This window comes from Panthera pardus, unplaced genomic scaffold, assembly GCF_024362965.1.
Source record: "Panthera pardus isolate Hobbes unplaced genomic scaffold, ASM2436296v1 HiC_scaffold_20, whole genome shotgun sequence".
NCBI classification, from domain to species: Eukaryota; Metazoa; Chordata; class Mammalia; order Carnivora; family Felidae; genus Panthera; species Panthera pardus.
The window spans coordinates 1,912,638-1,927,243 of NW_026526766.1; the positions used below are offsets into that span (position 1 = coordinate 1,912,638).

General features: G+C 41.2%; 1 protein-coding gene and 1 long non-coding RNA gene across 9 annotated transcripts in view; one reads left to right on the plus strand and one right to left on the minus strand.

Moving 5' to 3' along the window:
* Positions 1-599: 599 nt before the first annotated feature.
* The window catches only part of ZNF169 (zinc finger protein 169), a 55,593-nt gene continuing 41,586 nt past the window's right edge, over positions 600-14,606 (plus strand). For 2 of the 7 annotated variants that reach the window (XM_019434309.2, XM_019434313.2), the window contains exon 1: positions 8,755-8,862. Coding sequence is in view for 1 of the 7 variants with exons in the window: in XM_053907705.1 (XP_053763680.1) it covers positions 9,483-9,485 (3 nt within the window). In the remaining 6 variants the exon portion in view is untranslated. Of the gene's footprint in view, positions 800-8,754; positions 8,863-9,062; positions 9,486-14,606 lie in introns of those variants that run through there. The other 5 variants (XM_053907702.1, XM_053907705.1, XM_053907704.1 and 2 more) reach the window with 4 other exon arrangements.
* The window catches only part of LOC109257902 (uncharacterized), a 69,747-nt gene continuing 66,146 nt past the window's right edge, over positions 11,006-14,606 (minus strand). For both annotated transcript variants that reach the window (XR_002076133.2, XR_008424100.1), the window contains exon 2: positions 11,006-11,203. This is a non-coding gene — a long non-coding RNA (uncharacterized LOC109257902). The remainder of the gene's footprint in view (positions 11,204-14,606) is intronic.

Below are 14,606 nucleotides of genomic sequence, written 5' to 3' on the forward strand. Positions count from 1 at the left end.
TCCAGGAGACTCAAATGTCACTGGTGTCCACCAGTTAAAATCAGGGATTTTGCATGTTACATGATAAATGGAGTTTTGGCTCATATTCCTCTCACACTGGGCCAAGTGGGTCCCCAAACCATCCTGTGGTTATTTCTCCAGTTCTAGAATGCATCATTAAAATAGACTCAGTAACTGAGGAATTCTCACATGGATTCCCTGACCTGTGGATTAAGAGCTACCATGGTGGGAAAGGCCAAGTGGAAGCCACTAGAACTGTCTCTACTTAGAAAAATAGTAAAGTAAAAGTAGAACTGAATTCCTGGAGGGATTTCTGAGATTAGTGCTACCATCAAGGACTGGGAAGATGCAGGGGTGGTGATTCACACCACATTTCCGGTCAGGTGGCAATACATTGTAGGAATGAGACAAGATTCTTTAGAAGGCTAAATATACTCTGAATCACCACTCAATATATGGTGCTGTTACTCCCGTAGCCAGGATTCACAGGTCCAGGAATCTAGGGATGGAATTGGGAGTGGCGTCACTCACAACTACCCCTAATAACCTGCTAACAATATTTTTGCCTCCTATACCCACAGTCTTATACTCTGCTGGCCTAGAAGTCTTAGTTCCAAAGGCAGGAATACTTCCACCAGGAGATACAACAATGATCTTATCAAACTGGGAATTAAGACTGCCATCTGGCCATTTTGGACTCCTCATGCCTCTGAATCAACAGGGAGAGAAAGGAGTTGCTATGCTGGCTGGGCTGATTGATTTGGACTACCCAGAGAAGCTAAACAACTCCACAGTAGAGGTAAGGAAGAGTATATATGGAACAGAGGAGATTCCTTAGGGTATCTTAGTATTGCCATTATCTGTGGTTAAAGTCAATGGAAAAGTACAACAATGCAATCTAGGCAGGTTGGCTACTGGCCCCAAAACTTCAGGAATGAAGGTTTGGGTCACCCCACCAGGTAAATAACCATGAGCAGCTGAGATATTAGCTGAGGGCTAAGAGAATATGGAATGGGCAGTGATAAAGGTAGTTATCAATATCAGCGGCAACCATGTGCTCAGTTACAGAAATGAGAACTGTAATTGGCATGAATGTTTCTTCCTTATTTTGTTATGAACATGTTTGTGGTTGTGGTTGTGTGTGTGTGTGTGTGTGTGTATGTGTACATAATACAGTATCTTTGTTTTTGTTGTTCTCTTATCCCCTTATCATGTAATGTAAGCTGCATTGACTTTATATTATAGTCTTTAAATATTGTTAATTTTACATTATAGTATTTAAGTTATGTGATATCAAAGGAGAACAGTAAACATCATTTAAGGTCTTTGCATTGTCTTTTGGAAAAAGGGTTAGTGTCTTCATTTGTATGCAGGATAATTACATGTTAGGGGGAAGTATGACCATATCATTCCATATTTATGCATGTCTGTGATATAAGTTTTCTAAATATTGTTATTTTGAAAGCTCAAAGCTGTTTTATTACTTCTCGGATCAGTGGCTACAGTGAAGCCCATGGAAAATAGGAAGAAAGTCAGTACTGGGTTCTTCCTGCACAACCTTCACTTCTTCCACTCCTTCCTATACCATAGTTGCCTTCACAATATGCTCTCCCTGTGTTCCTGCTGCCACCAAAATGTCCATTCTTCACTAGACCATAGTCATAAGGTTGCTAGTTGTAATATCCAAAGTCACTGTATTTTCCACTTCCATAATTTCTTCTACATAGTTGTCAAAACCACCTATGTAGCCCCCACCCCGGTTCCCACATCCAGGTCCTCCATCACTATATCTTCATTTTTGTCCCGCATAACCAGTACTGCCTCCAAAACTGCCACCGAAATCCTCTTCTATACCCATTATAGCTATCCCTAAAGCCATGTCTTCTTCCTTATCCGCAAGAACCTCCTCTAAACTTGCCTCCTGATCCATTGCCCCTGCATTAACCCTTCAAAGCAAAATACCTTTCTCTGCCATTCCTAGAACTTTTTACCTCCTGTGTTTCTTGTCTGCACAAAGCCCACTGATAGTATGGTATTTCTGCAGTACAATTTTATCCACAGGATCATGGTCATCAAAAGTAATAAAACCAATGCCTCTTTTCTTTCCAGTCTGCCTATCAGTAATGATCTCAAATGGTATAAAGCTTTCTATATTCCTTGCATAATCTCTAGGTTGATATTCTTTAGTATTGTCTTTAATTCCATCACAAGCAGCTTCTTCATAGTTACATGAGCTCCAGGTTTTCTGGATTTCTCTTGCTACAGCACATTTGGACTTAACCGCTGTCCCATCCTTTGAATGAGATCTTGCAGCCATGATAGCACCAATCTCTGCCATGTATGAAGAACTTACAAAACCCAATACTCTTGAGCTCTTGCTTGCAGGATTCCTTGTTACCTCACAGTCTGTAAATTTTCCCCATGGTTTGTAGTGGTTCCTCAAACTTTCTTCTGTGGTTTCAAAACTTAAGCCACCAGTAACGAAGTTCCAGAAATGTACCTTCTCTTTCTCCATAGCAGACTCAGTCACTTCCACTGAACTTCAGTCCAGTGAGATGAGAGAGATCTCTGTGTACGAGCATGAGCACATTTGTCCTGGTGCTGCTGTCTTGAGGCTTTCTCTTCGTGTCTCTGCTTTGTTATAATTCATGCAAAGCCCTTCCGTACCACCAGATGGAACAGAGTCGTTTGCAAAATCATTTATATTTCATCATGTTATGTCTCTGATTTCTCTTTTTACATTTCTTTTGTGAACCAACTTAACTTCCCGCAAATAACTATTTTCTCAACCACTTCAAACTGAATTGAAACTGTCTCACTTTTCCTCTCTCTTTCTCCATCTCCTTCCTAGTTCCCTTTAGTTCCATTCAGCTGACTCAGACCATCATCACACTGATTATTATAGTTTTGTATTAAAATGCTAATGATACAGAAAATTAAGCTCTATTGTTTGTCACCATTGTATTGAAAATATAGTCATCCAGATAATTGCTTTGTGGTGTTGAAAAGTATGCAAATGCTATTTGATTGGATCATATTAAGTGTACAGCTCACTTTATGGAGACCATGAATTCAGTCTTCTTTAAAATTTTATTTATAGGGGCGCCTGGGTGGCGCAGTCGGTTGAGCGTCCGACTTCAGCCAGGTCACGATCTCGCGGTCCGTGAGTTCGAGCCCCGCGTCAGGCTCTGGGCTGATGGCTCGGAGCCTGGAGCCTGTTTCCGATTCTGTGTCTCCCTCTCTCTCTGCCCCTCCCCCGTTCATGCTCTGTCTCTCTCTGTCCCAAAAATAAATAAATAAAAAAAAACGTTGAAAAAAAAATTAAAAAAAAAACTTTATTTATATAAGAATATGTGTGATTCTGAATACATAATTCATGTAAAAATGAAAGTGACTTCTAAGATTCCTAAGACATATGTTTTCTCCCCCAAATTTAATATAAGAATTATCTATCAAGCATTCAGGTCTAATTTTTGCCCCACTATTGAGACAAAACCTTTTGAGTACTTTATTCCAGGCCATGTGAATTATGAAGATTTTTCATTCTATCTGGTGGGAACAGGGGCGGTTTCTGGCCTATGTGAGCTCACAGTATTTCTTTCTAATCCCATCCAGTGGTTCCTTGCTCGGGGTTGCACACACATGTGTTGGTCAGCACTCAGCTGACACTTGAGAAGCATCCCCACTTGGGTTTCCCTTCTCTGGACTGTGACCTGAACTTTCTCTCCATCCAGAAAGTTCAAGGGCTCACCTGGTTTATTACTGACCTCCCAAGGTTCTCTGCTCTTCATTGTCTTATATCCAATGTCTTCAAACCTACTTTCCGGTATATTTTGTCCTTTAAAAGTTATTTTAGGCAGGAGGTTAAATCTGGTTCCTGTTACTTCATTTTGAGCAGAAGCTAATAGAAGTAACTTGAAAACACTTGTTAAATTCCTAGAAAAAGAGGTGTGTCTCTTTATAAAGACCTTGATGTTTCTGAGCTCTCTGTTCTATTACATCAAATCAGTGATTTTTTTATATTAGTCAAATAATTTTAGTTTTAATTACTATAGATTTAAGTGTTTTCACATTTACTTTGTAAAAATTAATAAAAGGAAATCTGGTTTAGCATTGAGTCAGGAGGACAGCAGGGAGAACTGTCACACCCTCCCGAATTACCACTCATGGTCAACTGCAGACCCAACAGGAAGAGGTGCACTTTGCAAGTAGACACTACTGTAGCTACTAATTTACTAACCCAGCAGGAGAAAGTAAGGTTTCTTCCTCCCTAGCAACTCCCCAGCCAATGAGAGACTGTCACAGTTCAGCCAATGAGAAGCCACTGCACTTTCAGCTCCATGTTTACACCAATGGACTTGTAGTTTACAACATCTCCTCCCAAATCCCCCTTTCCTCTATAAAAGAACTTTTCATTCTTTTAATTTCTGGGCTCGCCTACCATTTGCTGGAGCTTGCTTGTCCCAGATTGCAATCCTATGCTGTTCCCAAATAAACCCAGCTTTCGCTGGTTAAATAACTGGCTGTCTTATTCCTAAGGTTAACATTACTTGCTAATCAGAAGTGAGATCCAGCAAAGACCCTAAACCACTCCAAGACTAGGAAGCAAATGGGTGCTGGTCTCCTCAGAGCAAACCAGGCTCATTGGGTCCTGCTGGCTCTTTAGTTTGAGGGTAGATTTTCTCCTGGATTTTGAGCTCTTCTCTCTTTGTGTTCCAGCTCTCTAGGCTTTATTCAGGATCTGTTTTAAGGCTTTATTTTTTCTGAGAGTACTTATTTAGCCTTCAATCCAACTTCTTTTTGGAATTGCCTGTTCCTACTGGAACCATGCTAGCTTTGGTCTGATTCCTTCTGGACCCAGACTATTCCTGCTGAAATTGTGTTTTTTTCAGGATTTTTCTCTTTGCTGTAGAGAAAAATCTCTAAGAAATGGGATCCCCATCATCAAAATACTTTGAGAATACTCCCCCCAACACACACTGGTACTCCAGCTAGTTTTATGTTTAAAAAGACTATGGTCAGGGGTGCCTGGGTGGCTCAGTTGGTTGAGTGTGAACTCTTGATTTTGGCTCAGGTCATGATCCCAGGGTTGTGAGATCAAGCCCTGTGGTGGGCTTCATGCTGAGTGTGGAGCCTGTTTAAGATTCTCTGTCTCCCTCTCCCATTGTCCCTCCCCTGCTCATGTGCACACACACACTCTCTCTCTCTGTCTCTCTCTGTCTCTCTCTGTCTCTCTCTCACACACACACACACGACTATGGTCCTTCCTCATGTGCACTGATTTAACCAAAAGTAATTTATTTTATTTATTTCAGTGTAATCGACACACTCTATTATAATAGTTTCAGGTGTACAGCATAGTGATTTGAAAAGTTTATACATTATGCTATATTCCCCGTAAGTGTGGCTACTATCTGTCACCATACATCACTATCATATTATTGACTGTATTCCTTATGCTGGACCTTTTATTCCCATGATTTATTCATTCCCTAACTGGTAGCCTGTATGTCCCACTCCCCTTCACCCATTTTTCCTATGCCCTCACTCTCCTCTTCTCTGGCAACCATCCATTTCTTCTCTGTATTTAAAGTTCTGATTCTGCTTATTTGTTTATTCATTTTTTTTTAAGATCCACACAGTGAAATCATGTTATTTGTCTTTCTCAGTCTGACTTATTTCACTTAGCATGATACTCTTTAGGTTCATCCATGTTTTTATGAATGGCGTGATTTCATCTTTTTTAATGGTTGCATAATATTCCATTGTGTGTGTGTGTGTGTGTGTGTGTGTGTGTATACATACCACATCTTCCTCATCAATTTGTCTATTGATGGACACTTAGGTTGCTTCCATAACTTGGCTCTTATAAATAAATGCTGCCATAAACATAGGAGTGCATGTATCTTTTCACGTTAGTATTTTAGTTTTTGTTGGGTACTCAGTAGTAGAATTATCGGATCATATAGTATTTCTATTTTTAACTTTTACAGAACCTCTACTGTTTTCCACAGTGGCTATAAAAGTTTACATTCCCATCAACAGTGTATGAAGTTTCCTTTTTCTCCATATTCTTGTCAACACTTGTTTCTTATCTCTTTGATTTTAGACATTCTGACAGATGTGAGGTGATATCTCATTGCGGTGTTGATTGGCATTTTACTAATGATCAGTGATGTTGAGCATCTTTTCATGTGTCTCTTGGCCATACATATGTCTTCTTTGGAAAAATGTCTATTCAGAATTTCTGCTCATTTATTAAATTGGATTTTTTTTTTTTTGGTGTTCGGTTATATAAGCTCTCTGTATTTTGGATATTAACCCATTAGATGTATCATTTGCAAATACTTCTCTAATTCAATAGGTTGCCTTTTTGTTTTGTTGGTGGTTTACTTTGCTATGCAAACCCTTTTTATTTTGGTATAGTCCCAATAATTTATTTTGGTTTTTGTTTTCCTTCTCTCGGAATGCATAACTAGAAAAATGTCCCCTATGTTAGAGAAATTGCTGCCTCTGTTTTTTTCAGGATTTTTAGTGGTTTCAGGTCTCACATTTATGCCTTTAATTCATTTTGAGTTTATTTTTTGGCATGGTGGTCCAGTTTCATTCTTTTACATGTGGCTGTCCAGTTTTCTCAGTATTATTTATTTTTTAAAATTAAAAAAAAATTTAATGTTTATTTTTGAGAAAGAGAGAGAGAGGGAGAGAGAAAGAGAGGGGGAGGAGCAGAGAGAGAGGGAGACACAGAATCGGAAGCAGGCTCCAGGCTAACAGCTGTTAGCACAGAGCTAGACGCGGGGCCCAAACCCACGAACTGCGAGACCATTACCTGAGCTGAAGTTGGGTGCCCAACCAACTGAGCCATGCAGTTGCCCCTCAGTATTATTTATTAAAGAGAATATCTTTCCCCCCACTGTATACTCTTGCCTCCTTTGTTGTAGATTAATTGACTGTATAATAGTGGGCTTATTTCTGGGTGCTTTATTATGATCCATTGATCAATGTGTCTGCTTTTGTGCCAGTACCATACCGATTTGATTACTACAGCTTTGTAGTATATTTTGAAACCTGGAATTGTGATACCTCTAGCTTTGTTTTTCTTTCTCAAGATTGCTTTGGCTATTCTGGGTCTTTTGTGGATCCACACAAATTTTGGTATTATTTCTTCTAGTTTTGTGACAAATGCTATTGGTATTTTGATAGGGATTGCATTAAATCTGTAGATTGCTTTGAGTATTATGGACATTTTAACAATGTTTATTCCTCCAATTCATTCTTCCAATTCATTCTTCCAATTCATGAGCATGGAATATCTTTTCATTTGTGTCATCTTCAATTTCTTTCATCAATGTTTTATAGTTTTCAGAGTACAGGTCTTTCACCTCTTTAAGTTTATTCCTAGGTATTTTATTCTTTTTTGGTACAATTGTAAATGGGACTGTTTTCTTTATTTCTCTTTCTGCTACTTCATTATTAGGGAATAGAAATGCTACCAATTTCTGGGAATTAATTTTGTATCCTGCAACTTTACTGACTTATTCTAGTTTTTTGGTGGATTCTTTTACGATTTTCTATGTATACTATTATGTCATCTGCAAATAGTGACAGTTTAACTTCTTCTTTGCCAATATGAATGCCTATTATTTTTCTGGTCTGATTGCTGTGTCCAGGACTTTTGGTACTATGTTGAATAAAAGTGGCAAGAGTGGCCATCCTTGTCTCGTTCCTGACCTTAGAGGAAGAGCTCTCAGCTTTTTACCATTGTATATGATGCTAGCTGCAGGTTTTTCATATGTGGCCTTTATTAAGTTGTGGTATCTTCCCTCTAAACCCACTTTGTCGAGAATTTTTATCATGAATGGATGTTGTACTTTGTCAAATGCTTTTTCTGCATATATAGAGATGATCATATGATTTTAATCCTTTCTCTTGATTAGCAAATCACATTGATTTGTGAATAGTAAATATTTGTGACTATTCCTTGCATTCCTGAAAAAAATCCCACTTGATTATGGTGAATAGGTATTAACTCTTCTTTAAATGTTTGGGAGAATTCACCTGTGAACCCCTTTTACCAGTCAGGTGGTTTGACAAATCTGTGCTGTTTGGCCAGTTTTACAACATTTTCATGGTGAATACCATCCTCATTCCTCAGGGCTAGTTGAGCTGGACACAGGGTGGGTGGGGGGCCTCAGTCTCATGATCCTGGGATCATGACTTGAGCCGAGGCCAAGAGCTGGAAGCTCAACCAACTGAGCCACCCATGCACCCCCATGTTTTTTTTTTTTTAAAACTTCATGACCTTCTTTAACAAAGAAAAATGCCAGTACCTTTGGCATTTTTTAAGAAGTTCGTTTATTTCATACTGTTATTCAAATTAAGATTCACAGGGGTGAATCTTCAGGATGGAGGACAAGCACACATCCAGGTAACTGACTTTATTATTATTATTAAACGAAAATTACAAGGCTCTATAAATTAAGACGACCTTCTGCTCACCTAAACCACCCTTCTCTTGCACCTGAAAGTCGGTTTGATTTTGCTCACCTGACTTTTCACAATCTCTTCAAGAGCCCAACGAACGGACGGTAACCCAATCCCTTCAGTTGAGGCATCCCATGGAGCTCAGGGGCAAGTACCAGATGAGGTCGCCCTAGACCCCGCCCTGTCCGGGAGGGGGCGGCGCAGCGCGCTGTGGTGTGAGGCATTGTGGGTATTGAAGACCCTCTCCCAGGGCACTGTGGGTAGCGCAGTCCCGCGTCCCGGGGCACTGTGGGTAGCGCACCCCGGGGCACTGTGGGTAGTGCTGTCCTGCGCCCGCCGGCGTCGCTGGTGGCTGGTGACCGTCCTTGCGCGCTTGTGGTGAGTGATTCCGCCGCTGCCGCCGTTCCGGGGCACTTCGGTGGGGAGAGTCGGGCGGGAGCGGACGGGGTCGGTTCGCTGTCGCCGCGGGTTGCTGGAGGTTTGGGTTTCCCGGCGGGGTTGGGGCGGCCCACCTGGGAGGGGCTGTGGGCGGGAGTCTGGGGGAAGCGCCGTCAGGCGGGGCTGGGGGCCCAGCGTCCCGTCCTGGAGGAGCCGGGCTGGCCTGGGCGACTTGGGGCACACGGGCGGTGGGGCGGCGCTGCTCGGCGAAGCCGGCTCTGGTGATGCGGGTGCCGCTTGGCCACCCGCCCCCAGGTTTTGGAGGAAGATTGGCCTGGGGCAGATACCCAACCTCGCCTCGATGGTGGGGGCAGCCGGGGCGGAGACTCGGGTCAGCTGCCTCGGGACCGTGGGCTCCTCGGGGCGTTGGAAGGGCCCGGCGGGGTCAGACATCCCCGGGCTGCGTGGGGAGCCCTTGGGTCCCCTTCGGCGCTTTCCGCTTGTGTCAGCCCCCTCCTGGGGCCCTTCCAGGAGCATGGGGTGGTGCCATTGGAGTGGACCCTACCGGGCAGAGCACTTTCCCTACATCCCCTAGTCACCGGAGGTGGGAGAGGGAATGAATGGTGAGAACTCCGGCCTTAAACTTTCCTTTGTGAAAATGAAACTCGAGCGTACCCAGGAGTAGCCGTGAAGTTCTATGGGTTCATCAGTCTGATCCACCAGTTATCAACGAGAACCCTAGCTTTTCTCCCCCAGCCTGCAACCCCCAAGTGTACGTCTCTTTGGGCACTGTGTCTGCCCACGGGCCTATGCCAGGCTTGCTGTCGGAGCCCCCGACCCCCCTTCCTTGTAGGGAGAGTTCAAATCCAGACCTGCCCCTTTCTCACTGCCTCATCCTGGGCAAGGTACCGAACCTCCTGGAGTGGAGTGTGGAAAGAGTTAAAACCTGTGTCTGACCCATGCTAAGTGCTCCCCCCCCCCCCCCCCCCCCCCCCGGCACATAGAGGATTAATCTCCTGGGCGTCAGCATGCGTTCAGAGCAGGTTTGCTCCAAAACCCACACCCTGACTGTTCCTGGGGTTGTCCTGACCTTCCCTGCCTGCTTCCAGTACTTCAGTGGAGTGGAACCCAGTTGCATACTTGGAGGTTTCCAGCCTGCTCTCTGGGCCAGGAGAGACTCCTAAGGGGGGAACTACTTCTGGTGTGCCCAGGTGGGCCCTGAAGCAGTCTCCCCTCCCTACTCCCCCTCAATCCAGAGGGAACTAACTGCCTGTTAGGGAGGGGAGGACTCCTAGGGGCCCGGTAGCCTGTTGCGGATGGGCACCACCTCCTCCTGTACTTGTGGTGTGGGCTTTAGTGTGTGTGTAGTATGCCCTGTGGGGTCAGAGCTGCAGGTGGATTCCCAGGAAGCCAGGCTTGTTCTTGAAAGGACACATTCCTGCACAGGGTGTCCTCCCTGGGCACATCCTCTGCCTTCATTCAGGAGCTTTTCAGCATCTCCATACGTTCACTCTGCTGTATTCTCAGGGCCTTGTGGTGTTGCCAAAACAAAGATGGTGAGAGGTGCTGTTTTGAGAACAGTAGTCTTGTGTTGGCCATATTTTTATTTCCTCAGCCATCTTGCACCTTATGTGGTAGAATATTCATTTTGTAGAAAGGTAAATGGTACAGTAGAAGATTAAATAACTTTTACTACGGAGCTAGCTGTTCTTTAACTTTCAAAGTTAATGAAAATTTAAAAAGAGGTGCTCTATTTTTAGACTGTCTCATACATCTAATGCTAATTAAATTCATTTTCACAAAATTTTTTAATGTTTATTTTTGAGAGAGAGCACGAGCAGGGGAGGGGCAGAGAGAGAGAGAGAGAGAGAGAGAGAGAGAGAGAGAGAATCTGAAACAGGCTCCAGACTCTGAGCTGTCAGCACAGAGGCAGATGTGGAGCTTGAACCCACAAACCGTGAGATCATGACCTGAACCAAAGTTGGACACTTAACCAACTGAGCCACCAGGCTCCCCACACCCCCAAATTTTCTCCTGATCCTTGGTCTCAGCCCCTAATGACATGAACTTCTGTTGGTGACATTAATGACACTACCTTTAAAGTTTCTTCTACTTTTCTTAGTTTTGAGGGTGTGGAGGGAAATGGGATTATTAAATTTAAAATTTATTATGAAAATTTTACAAATACAAAGATAGCGAGAATTTTCAAAGAGCATCTGTGCATCGGCTTCAGCAATTGTCAACATTCTGCTCTTCCTCTCTTCCTTTTTGGTTTTCTCTGCTGAAGTATTTTGCAGCAAATCCCAGATATCATTTTACCAGTGAATACTTCAGTATGCATCTGTTAGGAATTAAAAAAATTTTTTATTAAATTTTATTGAAATATAATTACCGTACATTATTATATCAGTTGGTGTACAACATATTGACTTAATTCTGTACATTATTCAGTGCTTACCACAACAAATGTCACCATCTGTCACCATACAATGTTATACTCCTTCTCATCTCCATAACTTACTTATTTTATAACTGGAAGTTTTTCTTAATCCCCTTTATCGATTTTGCCTATACCTCCACCACCTCCCCTCTGACAACCACCATTTTGTTCTCTGTGAGTCTGTTTTTTACTGGTTCATGTGTTTTTGTTCTTTATCCATTTATCTATCAATAGGCACACATTGTTTCCGTATCTGGGCTATTTGAGATAATGCTGTAATAAACATAGGGGTGCATGTATCTTTTCAGATTAGCATTTTCATTTTCTTTGGGTAAATAATAGTGAAATTACTAGATCATATGGTATTCTATTTTTAAATTTCTGAGGAAACTCCATACTGTTGAACACAGTGGTTGTACCAATTTACATTCCTACCAACAGTGTGTGTGTAAGGGTTCTTTTTTCATCATATCCTTACCAACACTTGTTATTTGTCTTCTTAATAGACAAAAGTGAGGTGATATTTCATTGTAGTTTTGATTTGCACTTCTCTGATGATAGGTGATGTTGAGCATCTTTTCATGTGTCTGTTGGCCATCTGTATGTCTTCTTTGGAAAAATGTCATTCAGGTCCTTTGACAATTAAGAAAATTATTTTTTGTGGTACTGTAGAAGTTCTTTATGTATTTTGGATATTAAACACTTATTGGATATATCGTTTGCAAATATCTCCTCCCATTCAGTAGGTTGCCTTTTTGTTTTGCTGATGGTTTCCTTTACTGTGAAAACCCTTTTTATTTTGATGTAGTCTGAATAGTTTATTCTTGCTTTTGTTTTTCTTGACTGAGGAGACATATTTAGGAAAATGCTGTGATGGCTGATGTCAAAGAAGTTACTGCCTCTGTTTTCTTTTAGGAATTTTATGGTTTCAGTTCTCACATTTAGGTGAGAAACCCATTTTGAGGGGTTTCTCTCTTAAAAATTCCAGTATAGTTAACATACACTGTTGTATTAGTTCCAGGTGTACAATACAGTGATTCAACAATTGTATACATTACTCAGTACTCATCGGGATAAGTGTATTCTTAATCCCTTTCACCTGTTTCACCCATCCCCCCACCTACCTGTTCTCTGGTAACTATCACTTTGTTCTCTATAGTTAAAAGTCTTTTTTGGTCTCTTTTTTTCCTTTGTTTTGTTTCTTAAATTCCACATATGAATGAAACCATATGGTATTTGTCTTTTGCTGACTGGTTTGTTTCACTTAGCATTGTACCTTCTAGATCCATTCTTGTTGTAAATGACAAGATTTCATTCTTTTTTTTATGGCTGATTAATTCCACTATGTGTGCGTGTGCGCGCGTGTGTGTATCACATCTTCTTTATCCATCCATCAATAGACAATTAGGTTGCTTCCATATCTTTGCTCTTGTAAATAATGCTACAGCAAACATAGGGGTACATATATCTGTTTGTGTTACTGTTTTCATATTCTTTGGGTAAATACCCAGTAGTGAAATGACTTCATCATATGGTAGTTCTATTTTTAATTTTTTGAGGGACCTCCATACTGTTCCCACAGTGGCTGCACTTGTTTGCATTCCCATCAATAAAGCACAAAGTTTTCTTCTCTCCACATCCTTGCCAACACTTGTTGTTTCCTGTATTTTTTATTTTAGCCATTCTGACAGGTGTAAGGTGGCTTTTGATTTGCATTTCCCTGATGAGTGATATTGAGGATCGTTTCATGTGTCTGTTGGCCATCTGTCTTCTCTGGAGAAATGTTTATTCTTGTCTCTGCCCATTTGTCATTGGACTAGTTTTTGTTTTGTTTTTTGGTGTTGAGTTGTATTAGTTCTTTATATATTTTGTATTCTTTATATATTTTGGATACTAACCCCTTTATTGCATACGTACCTTGCCAGTATATATATTCCCATACAGTAGGTCTTTTAGTTTTTTTGATTATTTCCTTTGCTGTGCAGAAGCTTTTTATTTTGATGTAATTCCAATGGTTTATTTTTACTTTTGTTTTCCTTGCTTCAGGAGACATATCTAGAAAAATGTTGCTATGGCCAGTGTCAGAGCCAAGGCACAGCGTCAGGTTCACAGGTTAAAAACAGGCTTGGCATACTTTCTCTGACACTGTGCCTTGGCTCTCTTATCACTACCACTTGCATGATAAATGCCTTTCCATCCCTTAACTTTTAATCTGTGTGTGTCTGGCTCTTTTGGGCAGCATATAGATGGATCTTGGTTTTTTTTTGTTTGTTTGTTTCTTTTTAATCCATTCTGCCACCCTGTGTCTTCTGATTGTAGCATTTAGTCCATTTACATTCAAGATGATTATTGTTAGCTATGTACTTACTACCATTTTGTTACTTGTTTTATGATTTTTTTTGTAGTTCTTTTCTGTTCCTTTTTTCTCTTGGTCTCTTCTCACAGTTTGCTGGCTTTTTTTAGTGGTATATTTGGATTACTTCCTTTTTTTTTGCATATCTATTATTGGCTTTTGATTTGTGATTACCATTAGGTTTATAGATGACATCTTATGCATACAGCAGTTTATAATGAGTTGATGGCTGTAGGAGTTTGAACCCGTTCTTTATTCCTCTCCCATGTTTTAGTTATATGGTGTCATACTTTATATCCTTTTATTTTGTGAATCCCTTGACTGATTTTTATAGGTGTACTTAATTTTACTGCTTTTATGCTTCCTACTTTTCTTACTCCTAGTTCTGTCCTTTTCTTTCCACTCATGAAGTTTCCTTTAACATTTCTTACAGGGTTGGTTTAGTGGTCATGAATTTCTTTAACCTTTTGTTTGTCTGGGAAGCTATTTATCCTTTCATTCTGAATGATAGCCTTGCCAGATTCTTAAAAAAAATTTTTTTTTTACATTTATTTATTTTTGATAGAGAGAGACAGAGCACAAGTGGGGGAGGGGCAGAGAGAGAAGGAGACAGAGAATCCAAAGCAGGCTCCAGGCTCCGAGCTGTCAGCACAGAGCCCGATGCGGGGCTCGAACCCACAAACTGCGAGATAGTGACCTGAGCCAAAGTCAGACGCTTAACCAACTTAGCCACCCAGGTGCCCCTAGCCTTGCCAGATTCTTAGTTGCAGGTTTTTTCCTTTTAGCACTTTGAATATATCATGCCACTTCCTCTGGCTTGCAAAGCTTCTTCTGAAAAATCAGCTGATAGCCTTATGGGGTTTTGTTGTGGGTAACTTTTTTCTCTTGATGCTTTTAAAATTCTCTTATCAGTATTTTCTGCCGTTTTAATAACTATGTGTCTTGAATTTA